The sequence below is a fragment of the Mobula hypostoma genome, chromosome 6, assembly GCF_963921235.1.
Source record: "Mobula hypostoma chromosome 6, sMobHyp1.1, whole genome shotgun sequence".
In the NCBI taxonomy this organism is placed as follows: Eukaryota; Metazoa; Chordata; class Chondrichthyes; order Myliobatiformes; family Myliobatidae; genus Mobula; species Mobula hypostoma.
Window position 1 is genome coordinate 23,200,435 of NC_086102.1, and position 21,910 is coordinate 23,222,344.

The window sequence follows — 21,910 nt, forward strand, 5'->3', positions numbered from 1 at the left end:
GTAGGGCATTGCTTGGAATTGGAATTAGAATTGGTTTATTATTGTCACATGTACCAAGATACATTGGGAAGCTTGTCTTGCATACTGTTCATACAGATCAAACCATTATACAGAGCACTGAGGTAGAACAAAGTAAAACAATCACAGAATGCGGAATCAAGTGTCACAGCTACAGAGGAAGTGCAAGTGCAAGTAAACAACAAGGTGAAAGTTGTAGATTGTGAGGTCAGGAGCCCATCTTATCGTACTAGATAACCATAAAATAGATTTATTACAGCAAGGTAGAAGCTGTCATTGAGCCTGGTGGTATGTGTTTTCAGGCTTTTGTATCTTCTGCCTGATCGATTTGATATTCTCAAGGTTCTTCACATACTGAGTACATGAGCTGAACGCCACACATGTGATCAAATTATACTGCAATATTTCATAAAATCTGTTACTGCTCAATACTCTGAGGCCACACTTATTTTTATATATATACACCTTCCAACAACATTAACAGGCTAAGTGGGTCTTGAATTCTCTCTGATGTTTATACAGATATAGGCCATTCAGCCCCTTATGCCTACTCAGTGATCCAATAAGATTATTGCTGACCTTAAATTTCAACTCCACGTTCACACCTACCACTTTACTGAAAAGTATTACCTACATGTCTTTATTTACATACTTTCCTGTTCACTAGTCCTTGAGATAGGGAGTCCAAAGACTCGTGATTATCTAAGAGGAAAAAAAATCTTTTGTCTTAAAAATGGACGACTCTGTTTTTAAGCGGTGATACTGAGTTTTAGACTCATTTGGAAGCAACATCCATTGCAAGTCATGTAGGTCCTGTTGATCGTTCCCACTCAAGATGTTTTGATACATCATCTATTTAATGATTTATTCAAAGTATCATATCTTCTATCAAGTTATACATCGATTCGTCAACAATTATAGAGCAGAGATATGTTCAAACTCACAATCATTCTCATCCCAATATTCCATGTAAGCATTGAGATAAAGAAACTTGTGTAATACTTCTTTAATTTCTCAGCTACACTAGCATGATAATTCTTGGAACTGTAAACCTCTTTACTGAGATTTTTCTTCCCCAACAAGTTGAGTGGTTTCATCGCATGAAACTTATGTTATAAACTCAGCCGTTTTTTCAATAAACCAGATGGTCGAATTGCTTTTCTTTCCTCTTCCCTTCCTGAATCGTTTAAACTAGATTCAGCCACACCCTAAAACTTCAGAGCATCAGCATTTTTACGGCAGAGTATTGGTCTTTACCTCAGTAGAAAAGCAGTGAGTTGATGCTTCACTGCTCTGCCTTACTTGATCTGATCTCTGATGCCTCTCTAGCGCGCATGTGAATCTTTCAGCTTCTCTGTCAGAGGGTAGATGATACGGAGATGCAATTTGATGTTTAATCCCCTTTTATTTTTGCCAATTTTTCATACTGTAGGAACTGATGTCCTGCAGTAACTCAGTTATAACTCCTCTGGAAAGTCAGGCTTCAAAAATTTGCCCTTTCCATATCGCACTGTGGTGGTGAATGAACCCATGTACTCTACTGCACTGATATTTCTCAATGATTTGACAGGACTTGCTGGAATGGCCTCAGTTGGAGTGGTGTTTATAGTGGTGGTGATCTGCACTCTTAACCAATGAGCCCATCCGTGAAAGCAACACACATCAAAGTTGCTGGTGAACGCAGCAGGCCAGGCAGCATCTCTAGGAAGAGGTACAGTCGACGTTTTGGGCCGAGACCCTTCGTCAGGACTAACTGAAAGATGAGTTAGTAAGAGATTTGAAAGTGGGAGGGGGAGGGGGAGATCCAAAATGATAGGAGAAGACAGGAGGGGGAGGGATGGAGCCAAGAGCTGGACAGGTGATTGGCAAAAGGGATACGAGAGGATCATGGGACAGGAGGTCCGGGGAGAAAGACGGGGGGGGGGGAGACCCAGAGGATGGGCAAAGGGTATAGTCAGAGGGACAGAGGGAGAAAAAGGAGAGTGAGAGAAAGAATGCGTGTATATAAATAAATAACGGATGGGGTACGAGGGGGAGGTGGGGCATTAGCAGAAGTTAGAGAAGTCAATGTTCATGCCATCAGGTTGGAGGCTACCCAGACGGAATATAAGGTGTTGTTCCTCCAACCTGAGTGTGGCTTCATCATTACAGTAGAGGAGGCCGTGGATAGACATGTCAGAATGGGAATGGGATGTGGAAATAAAGTGTGTGGCCACTGGGAGATCCTGCTTTCTCTGGCGGACAGAGCGTAGGTGCTCGGAAAAGCGGTCTCCAAGTCTGCGTCTGGTCTCGCCAATATATAGAAGGCCACATCGGGAGCACCGGACGCAGTATATCACCCCAGCCAACTCACAGGTGAAGTGTCGCCTCACCTGGAAGGACTGTCTGGGGCCCTGAATGGTTGTGAGGGAGGAAGTTGTGAGGGCAAATGTGTAGCACTTGTTCCGCTTACAAGGATAAGTGCCAGGAGGGAGATCAGTGGGGAGGGATGGCGGAAGTTACGGAGAATAATATGTTGGACCTGGAGGCTGGTGGGGTGGTAGGTGAGGACCAGGGGAACCCTATTCCTAGTGGGGTGGAGGGAGGATGGAGTGAGAGGGAGTGCTGCCATAAGAAAGCAACGTCCACCAACAGGTACGCCTGCCGTCCAGGCCATGCTCCTCTCTTGAGCCTTCAATCAGACAGGAGGGCACAAGAGCCTGAGGCCCCACACCACCAGGCTTAGGAACAGTTCCTAACCTACAACCATCGGGCTCTTGAACCAGCATGGGTAACTGCACGCACAACTCTGACCCTAGTCTGTAACCTAGAGACTTGCTCACAAAGGCTCCTTCAACTCATGTTCTCAGTATTTTTTAAAATACTGAGAATTTTTAAAATTTATTTGCACAAATTATTTTCTTTTGCACATAGGTTGTTTGTCAGTCCTTGTTTATGTATTGTTCTCATAAATTCTATTGCATTTCTTGATTTTCCTCTAAATGCCTGCAAGAAAATGAATCTCAAGGTTGTATATGGTGACATACAGGTACCTCCATAATAAACTGACTCCGACTTTAACTTTTAACATACAGTGCACTTGCTAGCTTTTCCAGAACCTAGTTTATACTGGGTCAACGTACAGAACTCAAAGCTGCTGTTTTCTTGTTAATAAAATATAGCTATTTGTTCAATATTGTATCCTTCTGCACCTTCTGCACTGTTTTCATTCCCTTCACTTCCTTTAAATGCAAATCCTTTTTTATTCTCTGTAGGGTATTTACCATATTGCTTTCCTCCATTTTTAGCACCATTTCTATGCCAATATTGATAATGCATCCACGTGTGGCTTTCTGTTTGGTTGCTTCGTATCAATATTATTAGGACAAGAGCACTAGGACATTCTGGAGGCTGCTAGTCTGCCATTGAATGTTCAACATGGTATATGGCTGGTGATCGATGTGAGTGGTCTACCCAGCGACAACTGGTCGAACCTTGTGATTTGAAATATATTCACCAGTGCTCTTTTCTACCTGAGCATGAATTACTTTCATTGATCGTTTCCTTGGTGGAGTTGAACTCTTGAACTGCCTGTATAACTTGGCATATTTGCAGTGTGAACTGAAGTCTCAAACGTGCAGGCAGGTTGCGGCGTGGTGTGTACGAGCCGAATCGAGGGAGCGAGGTCCAGGCTGGAGAGTGGGGGATGAGTTAATATATGGCCATTTGCTGGAGTGGACTTGGAGGCAATCTGATACGGCTGAACCGAGGTGACGCAAGCGGAGGCGAGGCAGAGTTGAGGCGGAGCCTGGGCCCGAGAGCAAGGAAAGACCTGAGGTTTGATCGACTTATTTGATTGGGAAGGTTACGTATGGACATGAGAGTGTATCGAAGCAGCAGGGCCTGGATCTGAGAGCAAGGAGCAGCTCAAAGTTTGGACAATTTAAGTGCCAGGCCAGATTGAAAAGGTTAGGGTATCGGGACTGTAGGCGAGGTTTGCTTCACGAGGTCAACAGCTGCTTTGCGTGGTTTACACGTCACTGCACTGAACTGTGGCAATGGCCTGCAACTAACAGGCTACTGAATCAGCTACAGTGATGGCTGGCGTCGAGTCTGTGACTCACTTTTGTGAACTTCAGTTCTGAGTGCTATTTGCTTACTTTTAGTGGTTGCACAATTTTTTTCTCTCTCTACACACTGAGAGTCTTCTTTTGTTTTAATGGGTTGTATTGGGTTTCTTTGCTTTGTTGCTGTCTGTAAGAAAATGAATCTCAATGTTGTATAAAGTATGCATACTTGTGATAATAAATGTACTTTGAACTTTGATATGCATGACAAAAGGCATTGACTGTGGTTTACAGATGCTTTGTTAATAGATGCATCTGAAGTGAATTTTGGTGTCTTATTTCTAGCCCAAAATGGCTCTGGACCGATTCTCACTGTAGTTTAGAATGAACGGGAAACCTCATTGAAACCTAGAAAGAGGAGAAGATGTTTCCAATAATGGGAGAGTCTAGGATCAGAAGGAACAGTCTTCAAATAGAAGGAAGTCCCTTTAGAACAGAGATGAAGAGAAATTACTTTGGCCAGAAGTTAGTGAATCTGTGGAATTCATTATCATAGACAGCCGTGGAGGCCAAGTCATTGAGTACATTTAAAGTGGAGGTTGATACGTTTTTGGTTAGTAAAGGGGTCAAAGGTTATGGAGAGAAGGCAGGAGAATGGGGTTGGGAGGGATAATAAGTCAATTATAATCAAAAACAGAGAAAAAAATCAATGGGCTGAATGGCCTAATTCTGCTCTCATGTCTTATGGTCTAAAATTCCTTTATTCTTTGTGTGGAAGAAAAACAGAAAAACCTCGCAATCTAAATCCCACATATTGTTCAAATAGCTTTTAATCTTGTGGCAAATCCATGAAGGGTAACTAGTTTAAACCAAGATATTTAATTGCATCCACAGTGAAATTGATTTTTCTTTCTCTATCTCTTCACCGTGATTGAGAGAATATTATCAGAGGCTTCAATATGAAGGTCTGAGGCACTTTCTGAAACAGCAATGATAGGGGTCAGAATGGGATGTTGTTATAGTAACCATGTCAAAAAAAATCCACTCGCTCGGCTGGGTGATTGAGATGGGAAGGAGTGATTAAAAAGAAGACACTGACAGAGCTTGAAACAGTTCAAGATCTAAGCACAGAGAAAGGAGAACAAAAAAAATGATCAAAGAGGTCAGCAATTATTATTCAATAGACAAACATTAAAGCAGATTCAATGTGCTTCTATTGATTTTGTTTTCTCTTTTCATTTGTGTAAACTGTGTCCTCACCAGGGCAGTACCTTTGGGACTGGTCTTTGGATGTCTTTGGAACCGGCTTCTTGAAGCAGTCATATGTAAGCAGGCGTGAATTTTTGATCCCATACATCACTGAGAGGTGGAGTGTTGGAGTTTCTTTTACAGGAGCTGGTACTGACAATGCTAGTAATATGGCTGCTTGGAGTTTGAGGAGATGTGGTATGTCACAGAGTCTCTGGGAAAATGTTTCCATATGTACGGTGGAGAGCATTCTGACTGGTTGCATCACCGCCTGGCATGGAGGCCAGGGTTGTAGAACCTATCATGAGTTCCACCCTCCCCACCATCGTGAGAAGATCATCCTCAGGAAGGCAGCATCCATCTTGAAAGACCTTCACCATCCAGCATATGCTGTCTTCTCATTACTACCATCAGGAGCTTCAAAATGCACACTCAACATTTTCTGAACCGCTTCTCCCTCAGATTTCTGAATTAACATTTAAAGTTCAAAGTAAGGTTATTAACAAAATATATATATGTCATCCTATACAACCCTGAGATTCATTTCTTGCAAGCATTTACATTACTGTTCCTCTTTCACTCTATTTATTTATTTTAACTTCTACAACATATAATATGATCTTGGCTGATTTGCCTCAGGCCTCATCTCTTCATCAGCGTGAGCTTCCCAAAGCCTTCAGATTCACAAGCTGTCAGCATTTTATATGCTTCATATTTAAATGGCCCAGATTTATAAGTGACAAGCTGGGATTGTTCTGCTCAGACTAGAGAGATATACATGGAATGGTAATATAGCAGGCTCCTTCAGATTGACTTTAAAGGGGCCCCTCTTGCCCCAACTCCAGTTTTATTTCCCCACCACAAATCTGCCATCTGATCCAACCCAACGCCCTCATCCATTTGCAAGGAACCACTTAATGAACATGGTTATATTTTAAAAGAATATTGTCATGATGAAAAAGATTTTGACAGTATTAACAATAACTTGCATTTTAATAATTCCTTGAGTACAATCAAATGTCCAGTTTTTGTTGATAGTAGTTTGAACCAAGGTTAAATTGGCTTTAGTCTGACTTCATCTCAACATTTGGTCAACAATGCTTTCATTCTCTACTCACGAGGGTGGGCTTACTTCTAGCGTTTTAAAATCGGATACATATGCCAACATGAGATCGTGGAGGCAAGTTTGGAAAATGTACATACTTTTCTCAAACGCTTTGCTCTGTTATGATTCAATGCAAATTACATGTAAAGCTAACAATTTGTCATTCCAATAATCTTTGACCAACTGCAAACGTGCTCATCTAAAAATATTTGATGTTAAGTATAAATGGTGTAAATTCCGTTATTTCCTGCTGAATGATAACTTTTGCATGGGGCAGTGTTTATACAGCATTCTCCATAACTGTTGGTTCCTCAACAGAACATTCCAGCTTTCCTGTTTGGTTGAACCCAAATTATACTGACACTAGATGTGTGTTACTTATTGGAGATGGCTGTCTCACCATTACTCATGCATTGCTGAGTCATGTGGTTGTTAGTCGGAGATAGCTAATGAGCCTACTTTGTTATGAGCCACCGTCCTTCACTGGTTCTGATGAAAGATCTTTTTTCCATAAATGCTGCCAGGCCTGCTGAGTTCCCCCAGCATTTTGTGTCTATTACAATATCTACAGTTTCTCTCTTGTTTGTAAAAATATTTGTAACTTGTAGCTAGTCTCTTGCCTGTCACCTCTCTGTTTACTAACCAGCATTAGCTTCTAGTTTAGAAAATCACCAATTTAAAAATCCTCAGCCTTGTGTAGCCCCCCTGGCAAGCCTCAGGGTCGCTCAACTCGCTGTCGTCTAGGGAAACAGCCCTCGGCCCCGCCAAACTGGGTAATGAAGGTTGTGTGGATGCTGTGTGATGTACCCCACCCCGCCAAATAACAGACAATACACCATATACGATTAAATGAATTTCAGTTTATAGATATTACCGGAACTATATAATTAATAGAGATAAAATATAAAAGGAAAATAAAAGGCGCCACACTTATCAAAGTTCAATCTCTTCATGCACAACAGTTGGAGCTCTAGTAATGATCCTCTCTTCACCATTTGATCCCCTCTGACCACCTCGACCTGCCGCCTGGGACCAACCATGGTGGTCGACCAGACGCTCCACACGAGTCTGTCTCCGTCTCCTCTCCTCACCGAAGACTCTGGACCTCGGATTCCCGCTCGGGGTCCGACCCTGTTAGCCGGCTCACAGTACCTTGTCCATTCTCCCTCTCTCCATCGCGCCTTCTCCCCAAACACCCGCGCATCACAATAACTTACAGACACACTAGAAGGAATAACATCTATCCCAATTGGTTCGTTCGCTCTCTTATCAATAATATAACCCAAACAAGCTGCTAGCGAGAGAACTGTCTCAGCATTTAACATAACAAAGAAGCCATTTTAATTAGCTTATGCAGTAACATAAAAGAAGAAACCCCTTACACTTGCTTACAAATTTAACCATGAGTTCCTGCACTTTATTCTCCAAGGTTCCCATGTTTCTGCACACTTCCTTCTTTTGCCTTATAAATATCCCTAATTTTTATTACATCAGTTCTGGAAGCTGTACCTTCACCTGCCGAGATTCTATCAGTGGAATCCTTCTCCCAAAATTTTAAAGGAATCCTTGCAAACTTACTTCCACAATCAATCTTGCAGTATCAGTCTCGATAGCCCCTCAAGCACTTAAGATCAAATTTTGACTAAACTCTTACCTGATGGTTTGGATGTTTCATTATATTCCAGGAACTAAAGAAATACAAGTAACTGTTAATACTGCAAAAGGCTTTTGCATAATGACAATATTCCGTTAAAATATAACCATGCTCATTAAATGGCTCTTTGCAATGGCTCCTTTTAAACAATTCCACTGCAAAAATAATTCATCCGATATTTTTTGTGATGGGCAAGAGAAAGGTCAGTCTATTCACAGCTGCAAAATGCCTATAAGTACATGAAATGAAACAGCATAGCTGTAATCTTTCATGAGCTTCAATTTACTGTTGGTAAGTGCCTTGTGATTTGTCTAATTTTCCTTTATCTGTCACTATAATGACATAGAACATTGCTTCCTACAACCCTGAATCTTTGCAACAAAGGGAACATCAGATGAGAGAGACAGCGGTAATGGGACAACGAGAGCTTTTGCTGACAGGAGATTTTTGGCAAGGTAAGAAGAGATGTTTACTGACAGAAGATGTAAGGTACCAGCGGGTTCTGATGTGAGCACAAGTGAATTCTACTTGATCAATGCAGAGAAAGGATAAAACCTAGTTTTGCTCCTACTTTTAATGCAGCCAATTCTCAGCTTTAATCATGAACAACTCCGGCTTGCATTCAGACAGTGCTTTTAATGTAGTTCATGTTCCTCAAGGAGTGTTATCAAACAACATTCAACAGTCTTCTACATTAACATAAGAACTTTACGAATGAGAGCAGAATCAGCAATACTGTCGCACCAGTCTGTTTCACTCTGATGAGGAACGGGAGCCTTAGACCCCACACCACCAGAGTCTGGAACAATTCATACCCTTCGATCATCAGGCTCCTAAACCAGCGTGGATAGCTTCACTCACCTCAACACTGAACTGATTACACAACTAAAAAGACTCATTTTCAAGGACTCTACAACTCGTGGTCTCTATTATTTATTTACAATTATTTACGAATTATTTATTCTTATTTGCCTTTTTTTTGTATTTTGTGCAGTTTTTCTTCTTTTTTGCACATTGGCTGTTTGTCAGTCTTTGAGTGTAGTTTTTCTTTGATTCTATTGTATTTCTTTGTTCTACTGTGAATGGAAGAAAATGAATCTCAGGGACATATAAGCACTTTGACAATAAATTTACTTTGAACTTTGACCTGATTCAAGATTCAATATTTAAGATAGATGTGAGATGTTGCACCTTGGTAGGACAAATGCAGGGAGGCAGTACACTGTTCAGGGCACTATCTTTAACGGTGTTGCTGAGCAGAGAGATCTTGGGACACAAGTTCCTAGCTCCTTGAAACGGGCTACAGAGGTCAAGTAAGTGGTTAGGAAGGCTTATGGAAGGTTTGCTTTTAGTAGTTGAGGTATTGAGTTCAAAAGTCAGGAGGTTATGTCGCAACTTTATAGAAATCTAGTTAGGCCACATCTGCAGTGTTGCATACGGTTCTGGTCACCTCATCATAGGAAGGATGTCGAGGCTTTGGAGAGGGTGCAGAAGAGGTTTAAATGGATGCTATCTGGTTTGGAGGGCACGTGCTATCGTGAGAGGTTGGACAAACTTGGGTTGTTTTCTCTGGCGTGGCGGAAGCTGAGGGGAGATCTGAGAGGGGTTTATAAGACTATGAGAGGCATAAGTAGAGTAGACAGGGAGTACCTGTTTCCCCGGGTTGAAATGTCTAAGACCAGAGGGCATGCATTGATGGTGAGAGGGGGTAGGTTCAAAGGGGATGTGAAGGGCTTGTTTTTTACTCTGAGGGTGGTGCCTGGTATGGTGGTAGAGGCAAATACATTAGAGGCTTTTAAGGGACATTTAGATAGGCACGTGAATGTGAGGAGGATGGAGGGATATGGACATTGCATAGGTAGAAGGGATTAGTTTTTGGGTTTTTAAAAAAATTACTTTTTAGCTGGTTCGGCATAACATTGTGAGCCGAAGGCCTAGTTCCCCTGTGCTGTTCTGGCCAATGTTCTTCGTTCTAAAATCAATTAATGTCATTTTCAGTATTCAAGAGTAAAGGAGGATGAAATAATGATTACTCTGGATCCAATGCAGCATATGTAAAAACACACAGATAAGGAACACAACAATAAAAAATACACCATAAATATAAATATATAAAATAGTTTATACACATAGACTGATTGATACATGAAGTGACACTAGGTACAGGAGAGTCTGTACATAGGGTGCCTCTGACAGGAAAGTGGTGGTGGTGGGGGGCTGTGGAGAGGTGCGTCAGTGGGTGGAGGTGTTGATCAGCCTTACTGCTTCAGGGAAGTATCTGTTTTTGAGTCTTGTTGTCCTGCTGCCGATGCCACATAGCCTCCTCCCTGATGGGAGTGGGACGAACAATCCAAGAGTAGGATGGGTGGGATCCCTAATGATATTTCTGGCCTTTTTTTCTGGCACCTTTCTCTATACGTGTCCTTAATGGTGGGTAGGCTGTTGCTGGTGATGAGTTGGGCAGTGTTCACTATGCACTGTAAAGTCTTCCTGTGTGTGGCAGTGCGTTTTCCCTGCCGTGCAGTGCTGCAGCATGCTAATATGCTGCCTACGGTGCATCTGCATAATGACGTGAATATTGATGTGCATAGTCCAGCTCTCCTCAGCCTCCTCAGAAAGTAGAGGCGTTAATGAGCTAGACCTCGGCTCAGTTTTCCTGAAGTTGGTTACAATCTTTGATTTCTGTCAAATAAAACAGAAACAGAAAATAGGAACAGGGCGTAGAATACTTGGCCCTTTGGACTTATTCCATGATTCATGTGACTGTTCGCCCAAGTTCACCCTGTTCCAGTTTTCTCTCCATCTCTCTTGATGTTTGTAGCACGAAGAACAATACGTATGATCTCTGCCTCTGGGTTAAAACATTCTCAAGGTAGAAAGCATTTAAGAAAAGGATTTGCTGCAGTAAGTTAAAAGACCACGAGCTTGATCAAGAGAAGGATTTTCAAGAAATGGCTTAAAGAAGCAAAGCGGAAATGCCAGAGGCTCAAGTCCAAGCTGAAGCCATTGGATGTGAACAACTAAAAGAATTGGGGTATAGAGACAGCTTGTATTTTTAATGACACTAAAAATATAAGCTATAGTCATGTCCACAGGTCCCATAGCTCACTGTAATATATTGCATTACTCCCACATTGTCATTTAAGAGAAAATATAACGTTGAGTTGTCACATATATATCAAAACATACAGTGAATTATCTCGTCTTGAGTCAATGACCAACACAGTCTGAGGATCGTACTGGGAGCAGCCCACATATAATGGAATGCTTCTGGTGCCAATGTAGTGTGTCTACAACTCATTAACCCTAACTGTGCATCTTTGGAATGTGGGTGGAAATCAGAACACCCAGAGGAAACCCACATAAGACCATAAGATATAGGAGCAGGAGTAGGCTATTTAGCCCATCGAGTCTGCTCTGCCACTCAATCATGGGCTGATCCAATTCTTCCAGTCATCCCCACTCCCCTGCCTTCTCCCCATACCCTTTGATGCCCTGACTAATCAAGAACTTATCTATCTCTGCCTTAAATACACCCAATGACTTGGCCTCCACAGCCACTCGTGGCAACAAATTTCATGGGTTTATGACCCTCTGATTAAAGTAATTTCTCCGCATCTCTGTTCTAAATGGACGTTCTTCAAACCTGAAATCGTGCCCTCTTGTTTTAGACTCCCCTACCATGGGAAATAACTTTGCCATATCTAATCTGTTCAGGCCTTTTAACACTCGGAATGTTTCTATGAGATCCCCCCTCATTCTCCTGAACTCCAGGGAATACAGCCCAAGAGCTGCCAGACGTTCCTCATACGGTAACCCTTTCATTCCTGGAATCATTCTCGTGAATCTTCTCTGAACCCTCTCCAATATCAGTATATCCTTCCTAAAATAAGGAGCCCAAAACTGCACACAATACTCAAAATGTGGTCTCACAAGTTCCTTATGGAGCCTCAACATCACATCCCTGCTCTTATATTCTATACCTCTAGAAATGAATGCCAACATTATATTCTCCTTCTTTACCACCGACTCAACCTGAAGGTTAACATTGAGGGTATCCTACACAAGGACTCCCAAGTCCCTTTGCATCTCCGCATTTTAAATTCTCTCCCCATCTAAATAATAGTCTGCTCGTTTATTTCTTCTACCAAAGTGCATGACAGTACACTTTCCAACATTGTATTTCATTTGCCACTTCTTTGTCCATTCCCCTAAACTATCTAAGTCTCTTTGCAGGCTCTCAGTTTCCTCAACACTACCTGTTCCACCACCTATCTTGGTATCACCAGCAAATTTAGCCTCAAATCCATTAATCCCATAATCCAAATCATTGACATACATCGTAAAAAGCAGCGGTCCCAACACCGACTCCTGTGGAACTCTACTGGTAACCGGCAGCCAGCCAGAATTGGATCCCTTTATTCCCAGTCTCTGTTTTCTGCTGATCAGCCAATGCTCCACCCATGCTAGTAACTCCCCTGTAATTCCATGGGCTCTTATCTTGCTAAGCAGCCTCATGTGCGGCACCTTGTCAAAGGCCTTCTGAAAATCCAAATATACCGTATCTACTGCATCTCCCTTGTTTACCCTGCTTATAATTTCCTCAAAAAATTGCAATAGGTTAGTCAGGCAGGATTTTCCTTTCAGGAAACCATGCTGGCTTTGGCCTAACTTGTCAACTGCCTCCAGGTACTCCACAAACTCATCCCTAACAACCAACTCCAACAACTGATATCAGGCTAACAGGTTTATAGTTTCCTTTCTGCTGCCTCCCACCCTTCTTAAATAGCAGGGTAATATTTGCAATTTTCCAGTCATCTGGTACAATGCCAGAATCTATTGATTCTTGACAGATCATTGTTAATGCCTCCGCAATCTCTCCAGCTACCTCCTTCGGAACCCGAGGGTGCATTCCCTCAGGTCCAGGAGATTTATCCACCCTCAGACCATTAAACTTCCTGAGCTCCTTCTCAGTCGTAATTTTCACTGCACAAACTTCACTTCCCTGACACTCTTGAATGTCCGCTGTACTGCAGATGTCTTCCACGGTGAAGCCTGATGCAAAATACGCATTCAGTTCCTCTGCCATTTCTGTGTCTCTCATTACAATATCTCCAGTGTTGTTTTCTGATGGTCCTATATCTACCCTCAACTCTCTTTTACCCTTTATATACCTAAAAAAGCTTTTAGTATCTTCTTTGATATTAGTCGCCAGCTTCCTTTCATTATTCATCTTTTCCTTCCTAATGACCTTCTTAGTTTCCTTCTGCAAGTTTTTAAAAGCTTCCCAATCCTCTATCTTTCCACTAGCTTTGGCTTCCTTGTATGTCCTCTCTTTTGCTTTTACTTTGGCTCTGACTTCACTTGTCAGTCACGTTAGAGTCCTTCTTCCATTCAAAAATTTCTTCTTATTTGCACTTACTTCATTTTTTGCAGAAACTCCAGCCATTGCTGCTCTGTTATCCTTCCTGCTAGTGTCCCTTTCCAGTCAACTTTGGCCAGTTCCCCTCTCATGCCATTGTAATTTCCTTTATTCCACTGAAATACTGACACATTGGAATTTAGTTTCTCCTTCTCAAGTTTCAAAGTGAACTCAATCATATTGTGATCACTGTTCCCTAAGGGTTCCTTAACCCTAAGCTCTCTTATCACCTCTGGATCATTGCACAACACCCAATCCAGCACAGACGATCCCCTGGTGGGCTCAACAACAAGCTGTTCTAACAAGCCATCCCTTAGATATTCTACAAATTCTCACTCGAGGTCCAGTACTGACCTGATTTTCCCAATCCACTTTCATGTTAAAATCCTCAACGATTATCATGACACTGCCCTTCTGACACGCCCTTTCTATCTCCTGCTGTAATTTGTAATCCACATTCCAGCTGCTGTTTGGAGGCCTGTATACAAATGCCATTAGGGTCCTTTTACCCTTGCCATTTCTTAACTCAACCCATAGATACTCTACACCTTCCAATCCTATGTGTCATCCCTTTCTAATGATTTAATATTATTTCTTATACCACACCACCCCTTCTGCCTACTAACCTATCTTTCCGATACATCGTATATCCTGGACGTTCAGCTCCTGATGGCAGCCATCCTTTAGCCAAGTTTCAGAGATGGCCACAGCATCATACTTGCAAATCTGTAGCTGAATTTCAAGATTGCCCATTTTATTGTTTATGCTGTGTGCATTCAAATATAACACTTTCAGTCGAATATTTGTAGCTTTCTCTTTTATCTGCACCACATCTCTATTGCCCTGTAAATGGCTGTGATTAAGGCTCATCTCCTGCCTATCCTTTCTATCATCTCTGTTGCACGCTACCTTTGATTTATTTCTGTTTTCCCCTTCCTCAGCCCTATCACTCTGGTTCCCATCTCCCTGCCAAATTAGTTTAAATCCTCCCTAAAAGCACTGTTAAGCCTGCCTGCTAGGATACTGGATCCCTTTGGGTTCAGGTGTAACCTGTCTTTTTTGTACAGGTTGTACCTTCTCCAGAAGAGGCTCCAATGATCCAGGAATCTGAAGCCCTGCCTCCTACACCAGTCTCTCAGCCACACATTAATATGTCCGATCATGTTATTATTGCATCAATAGCATGTGGCACAGGCAGCAATAGAAACATAGAAAACCTTCAGCACAATACAGGCCCTTCGGCCCACAAAGCTGTGCTGAACATGTCCTTACCCTAGAACTACCGAGGGTTACCCATATCCCTCTATTTTTCTGAGCTCCATGTACCTATCCAGAAGTCTCTTAAAAGACCCTATCGTATCTGCTTCGACCACCATCGCCGTCAACCCATCCCACGCACTCACGGCTCTCTGCATAAAAAACTTACCTCTGACATTTCCTCTGTACCTTCTTCCAAGCACCTTAAAACTATGCCCTCTCGTGCTAGCCGTTTCATCCCTGGGAAAAAGCCTCTGACTAGCAATCCTGAGATTACTACCCCGGAGGTCCTGCTTTTCAGCTTTCTACCTAACTCCCTGAATTCTCTCTTCTGGACTTCCTCCCTTTTCTACCTATGTCATTGGTGCCAATGTGTACCAATACTTATGGTTGTTCATCCTCTCCCCTCAGAATACTCTGCACCCGATCCGAGACATCCTGTACTCCGGTACCTGGGAGGCAACACACCATGTGGGTATCTTTATCAGGCTGACAGAACCTCCTGTCTGTTCCCTTCACTATGAATTCCCCTATGACTACCACATTCCTCAGCTTCCTCTTGACCTTCTGCACCACGGAACCAGACTCAGTGCCAGAGACCCGATCGCCGTGGTTGTCCTCTGACAGGTCACTCCCCCTCAACAGCATCCAAAACGAGATAACGATTACTGAGGGGGATGGCCACAGGGGTGCTCTCTACTATCTGAGCTCGTTCCACCTGCCCTTCCCTGACTGTCACGCACTTATCCAACCCCTACAGCCTCAGGGTGACTAACTCCCTATAGCTCCTACCTATCTCCTGCTCACTTTCCCTAATAAGCTGTAGGTTATCAAGCCGCAGCTCCAGATCCCTAACACGGTCTCTCAGGAGCTGTATCTCGGTGCATCTGGTACAGATGTGGCCATCTGGGAGACTGAAAGATTCCCAGGATTCCCACATCTGACACCCAGAGCAAAGAACTAACCTTACAGACATACTCTCTATTCCTCAAAAAATGCAAGGAAAAGCGAAGTTTACTTACCCACTTACCTCGCCAAAGCCCGAATGAGCCAAAGCCCGACCACTCTGACATGGTCACTGGGAGAATGTAGATCAGCAGCAGGAATCGAACTCCAATTGGGGATCAGTGGTGTGGTATAGCAATTGCACTAACCGCTACACTACTGTGCTGCCTATTTCAGTTCAGTATTGGGGAACTGCTGCTTATCTTTCAGATGAAAACAATGGAACTATTAGTCTACAAAGGGATACCACAGGGAGGTAGACAACCAAAGATTAATATATCCTCCAGGCTTTTGGCTAAGTTCCAACACGTGACCTGAAGACTTTAAATGTGCCAGAGCCCTGTAATTTAATTCCTTGTCAACTATAATTCATTATAATGTGCAGAATGTGATCTGTTTCCTATTAAAACATTATAAAACTCAGCCTCAGTAAGTCACTTCCACACGTAATGGCAGGCTGCTTCACTGCAGGACACACTGTGGGCTAATTGGAACTTCTTGTGAACTAAGGGGCTCTGACTCCGGGATAACATCTGATCACAGGGAATAAGGCAGAGGGATAACATGGAAGTGTGTAGCAGAGTCAGCTTAGAGTGACCTGTGAAGTCCACAATAGATGTGATCTCATTTACTCTTCATTCAACCCTGGAACATCTGGACGGCAAAGATGCATCCATCAGGATGCTCTTAATCAATTACATCTCAGCATTTAATACCATCATCTCTTCAAAACTAATCAATAATTTCCAAGATCTTGGCATGAATACTTCCTTGTGAAATTGGATCCTGGATTTCCTCATTTGTAGACCCCAGTCAGTTTGGGTTGGCAGCAACATCTCCTCTACGATCTCCGTCTGCACTTTTGAACCACAGGGCTGTGTGCTTAGTCCCCTTCCCCACTGGATTACACCTATGACTGTGCAGCTAAATTCAGCTCCAATATCAAATTCAAGTTTGCTAATGACGCCACTCTTCTGGGCCAAAATAAAGGTGGTGATGAATCAACATACAGGAGGGAGATTGAAAATTTGGCTGAGTGGTGTAATAATAACAACCTCTCACTTAACGTCAGCTAAACCAAGGCACTGATTATAGACTTCAGGAGAGGGAAACCAGAGGTCCATGAGCCAGTCCTCATTAGAGGTGGAAAGGGTCAGCAACTTTAAATTTCTGTGTGTTACTACTTCAGGTGACCTGTCCTGGACCCAGCACATAAGTGCAATTACAAAGAAAGCACATCAGTGCCTCTACTTCCTTAGGAGTCCACTGAGATTTGGCATGACATCTAAAACCTTGACCAACTTCTATAGATGTGTAGTGGAGAGGGTATTGACTGGTTGCATTATGACCTCGTATGGCAACACCAGTGCCTTTGAATGGAAAATCCTACAAAAGGTAGTGATGTTGCCGCAGTATATCTATAGCCCTCCCAACTACTGAGCACATCCACATGGAACATTGACGTAGGAAAGCAGCATCCATCATCAAAGATCCTCACCACCCAGGCCATGCTCTTGTCTCGCTGCTATACCCTTGGGTAGAAGGTACAAGAGCCTCAGGACTCACATCACCAGGTTCAAAAACAGTTACTACCCTACAACCATCAAGCTCTTGAACAAAGCGGTTAACTACACTCAATTGCCCATCCATTGAGATGTTCCCACAACTAATGATCTCACTTTCCAGGACTCTTTTCTTGTTATTTCTCTTAATTTATTGCTATTCATTTATATTTGCATTTACACAGTTTGTTGTCTTCTGCACTCTACTTGATCTTACACTGATCCTGTTATAGTTACTACTCTATAGATTTGCTGAGTGTGCCTGCAGGAAAATGAATTTCAGGGTTGGATATGGTGACATATATGTACTCTGATAATAAAATTTTCTTTGGACTTCGAACTTTTCAAACTTTGAAAAGAAAGAAAACAATGAACAAAGAACCAAAGTTTCTGAGCTGAGCTGGTGGTGAGGTGAAATTGAGGCAGTGTTGGTCAGCAGAAGAATGCCAGAAGTTGCAGGCACAGGAATGCCAACCAATTAAAAGATAAGCTATCCCAATATGACCTTCTTTACATTGGTGAGACTTCTTGTAAATTGGGAGACTGCTTTGTTGGCCACCTCCGTTCCATTGCCAAAATTGGAACTTCCCAGTGGCCCAAAATTTTAATTCTGACATGTCAGCCCATGGCCTCCTCTTTTGCCAAGATGAGGCCACCCTCAGGATGGAGGAGCAGCACCTTATATTCCCTCTGGGTACCCTCTAACCTGATAGCATGAATATCGATTTCTCATTCCAGTTAAAAAAATTCCCCCCCCCCCTTCTTGTATTCCCCATTCTGGCTTTTTACAGTACGTCTTCTCACCTGCCTATCACCTCCCCCTGCTGCTCCTCCTTCTTCCCTTTCTCCCATGCTCCACTTTCCTCTCCTATCAGATTCCCTCTTCTCCAGCCCCTTTTTCTTTCCTACTCACCTGGCTTCACTCTTCACTTCTTTCCCTTCCCCCCACTTTTTATTCTGGTATCTCCCCCCTTCCTTTCCAGTCCTGAAGAAGGGTCTCAGCCCAAAATGTTGAAATTCATTTTCATGGATGCTGCATGACCTGCTGAGTTCCTCCAGCATTTTGGGTGTGTTCCTTTGGATTTCCAGCATCCGCAGACTTTCTCGTGTAAAAGCTAAGATACAGTGAGCACACGAGAGGTGGTGGGGGGGGGGGGAGGGCGGTGGGGATGATTAATGTGCAAAGCAAGAACATATACAAAGTGCTTGTGAAATTATTCCTCTGGTCCAGCCTGATGATATGTACACTTCTATCTATGAGGAATAGGCATTTGGTCGATGTAACTTGTCCTCTCTATTTCCTAGATTGTGCCTTGCTCAGTTTAAGTCCCTGGCTTGGCTGTTCCTACGGTTGTTGGGCATTGAGGGTACATTATGTATCCGAAGAGTCAGAGAGTAACACAGCAGAAAGTCAGGCCTTCTGGCCCAATTGCTCCATGCTGAGCACAGCCTCCTCCCTGCTGGTCCCACGTGCCCACATTCGGCCCACAACCCTTCAAGCCCCTCCCCTCCATATACCTATCCAAATGCCTCTTAAACGTTGCGATTGTAACCCCCTCAACCACTTCCTCTTGTTCACTTCCGGGTACTCAATATCCTTTGTAAAGAATTTAACTCTCGAATCTCATTTAATACTCTCCCTCTTATCTTGTACCTGGGCCCTTTAATCTTGGACTCCCCAGCCATGGGGAAAAGATGGTGACTGTCCATCTTTATCCATTCCCTTCATGATTTTATAAACTTCTACAAAGACATGTGAAGTCACCTCTCATTCTCCTAAAATTACTGTATATGAAATGTAATTTTGCAAGTGTTCAAAAACGATCATTCTCATCCTCTGCAGACTCTGTATGGACCACAAATAACTCAAATGCTGCAGGTATAATTGAATTTCACAGGCTCACAGTCACACAGATGCAGTTTACACTCACAGAGAAGGGCTGAGGAGAGCTTGAGGGGAGAAATTCGATATCAGTAGGATGGTGGAAGTAAGTGTAATTGGGACCAATGTTTTTTGCATGTGATTAGTCACAGCTTCTGGAGTCAAATTTCTTCCTTGAGTGCTTAGTAAGAAAGTGCATTTTAAGGAAAACAGCAGGTAAGGTCTTTTTCTGGCCGTCAATGTTATAGGTTTGTTTTGTGGAAACCACTGCAGAAGTTGCGGCAAGGCAAGGGTTAAGATAATGTCAAAACAAGGATGGTTTACCAATAGCATGCAGTCACTCCTGGCAAGTGAGGCCTTTGAAGACCATAGCTTCCTACTGCACAGTAGGAGACCAGAGCCCTTTGGCGTAGTAAGACAAGATATGGATGCAAACAAAGGATTCCCTGGTGACAAATACTATTGGTCAATTAATCTACTAATTTTGAAGTATCAATGCGGAGATTCTATTGGCTATTAATATCTGCATTATCATAATTTGATCATGCAAAGCAGGAATTGTACATCCAGAGGGTTACCAATTGGCTAGTATCTGTTTCCAGCTAGTCATTTCCGTATAAAAATGGCATTTCTTTGTTCAGACTTCAGAACAGTGTGGTGACAGGGGCCACGCAGTTCCCTTTGTGCACAAGTAAATAAACTGTGATAGAGGAAGCAGTCTGAATATTTGGAGTCCAGTTAATCAGCAACAATAACACAACACTGTATTGTATTATTCCACCCTTGTGGCCATGCTGTGATATTCTCTAGAGCTTGTACAACATATGCACAAAGGTCTAGTGGGTAGAAACTGCAAAACGTATTAGTTTGTTTCTTCAGCCATAAGGCGGTGCGGTGCTATAAATAAAACAAGCGAAAATCTATAAACTTTGCAGTCACTACCTGCAACGTGGAAACCACCTCATCTCCAACTTCCTTGGTGGACACAATGTAACGGAACATCCGTTCAGGGTCAATAATGGTGTCTTCTTTCTCCCAACGGACGATGATAGGCTTTTCGCCATGAGCAGTGCAGCTGACCTCCTTCTTCTGGCCTTGGGTTGCCAGGGTGGTGTTTGGGTATGATGTGATCATGGCGGGGACTGCAAAGATAGAACACACAGATTTTGGTCAGTCTGAGTGGAGACAGAATGGTGAGCTTACCTCAAGAACATCAAGAAGGTGGCTTACCATCAGCTTAACCAGGTAAATAGATATTGGTCTAGCCGGAATCACAAACTTCACACATGTGAATGACAAATAATGTAACGTCCTAGAAACCATGCCAAGTATCCCTGTTCTTAGATGCATTTGCTATGCAGTTTTAAAGCTAATTACAACTACACCTCCCCAATCTAGAGATTCAAAAAAAAAACCTCATCATCAAAAAAACTGCAAAGATGTGGTGATTTGAATTTGGAAACATATCCCAAGGTGCTTCCAATCTGTTAGGAAATATACTTAAACAGCTGTAGTTCTATTTCCATTTAAATTTATGGAAATGCATCTACATTAGGAAGAGCGCAAATTCCTATTCACATCATCACTTTATAAAACATTGATTAAAACTGGTTTGAATATAGAACATGGAACATAGAACAGTACAGCACAGGCCCTTTGGCCCATGATTTTCTGCTGACTTTTTAACCTACTCCAAGTTAATCTAATCCTTCCTGCCCATACAGTCCTGCATTTTTCTTTCATCCTTGTATCTATCTAAGTGACTCTTAAATGTTCCCAATATATCTGCCTCCAGCACCACCACCAGCAGTGCATTCCAAGTACTCACTATTCTCTGTGTGATAAACCTCCCTCTGACATCTTCCATATACTTGTCTCCAATCACCTTAAAAGAATGCCCTCTCATATTAGCCATTGTGACCCTCGGGTAAAGGCACTGCTTGTCTCTTTGATCAATGCCCCTTATCATCTCATACGCCTCTATCAACTCGCCTCCTATCCTCCTTCTCTTCAAAGAGGAAAGCCCTAGCTTCCTAACCTTTCCTTATAAGATATAAGTTCAGGTATCAACCTGGTAAATTGCCTCTGCATTCTCTCTAAAGCTTCCATATCCTTCCTATAATGAAGCTACCAGAAATGAACACAATGTGTGGTCTAACCAGAATTTTTTAGAGCTGAAATATTACCTCAAGGCTCATGAACTCAATTCCATGACTAATGAAGGCCAACACACCATTTGCCTTCTTACCCGATCAACTTGCCTGACAAATTTGAGGGATCTATGAAACCCCTAAATCCCTCTGTTCCTCCATACAGCTAAGAATCCTGCCAACAGGTGGAAGTCAAGATGGTGCTAAACGGCAACTCCTTTGCTGGCATCTTTGGAAACAGCTGTATTGCTATCTTTTACATCTCTTTTTATCCTTTCCAAGGTTTTTTTGAAGACCCTGACCTGGAGTTACACTCTGACTTCAGTTCTTCGTGGGAATGGGATCCACTCTCAGGGCCTTATGACCAGCTACTTTTTGATCTCCCAAAGGCGCGGCCTAGAAGACTAGCCTGCCTTAATGTTTCCAGATTTTCGTGGCTCTGGGGATGTGCTGATTCTAGGCTGGTGCCCCGATTGAAGCGTCGTGGGAGAACACGGAACATCGGAAGCAGCGGGTTCGCTGCTGGGGTTTGTGTGTCTGGGGAGCTGGGCCTTTCTAGTG

At 42.8% G+C, this 21,910-nt stretch overlaps 1 protein-coding gene across 2 annotated transcripts in view; it reads right to left on the reverse strand.

Moving 5' to 3' along the window:
- LOC134347866 (cell adhesion molecule DSCAM-like) overlaps positions 1 to 21,910 on the reverse strand; it is an 804,792-nt gene that overhangs the window by 184,618 nt on the left and 598,264 nt on the right. For both annotated transcript variants that reach the window (XM_063050412.1, XM_063050413.1), the window contains one exon: positions 20,142 to 20,341. In XM_063050412.1, coding sequence (XP_062906482.1) covers positions 20,142 to 20,341 — 200 coding nt within the window. The remainder of the gene's footprint in view (positions 1 to 20,141; positions 20,342 to 21,910) is intronic.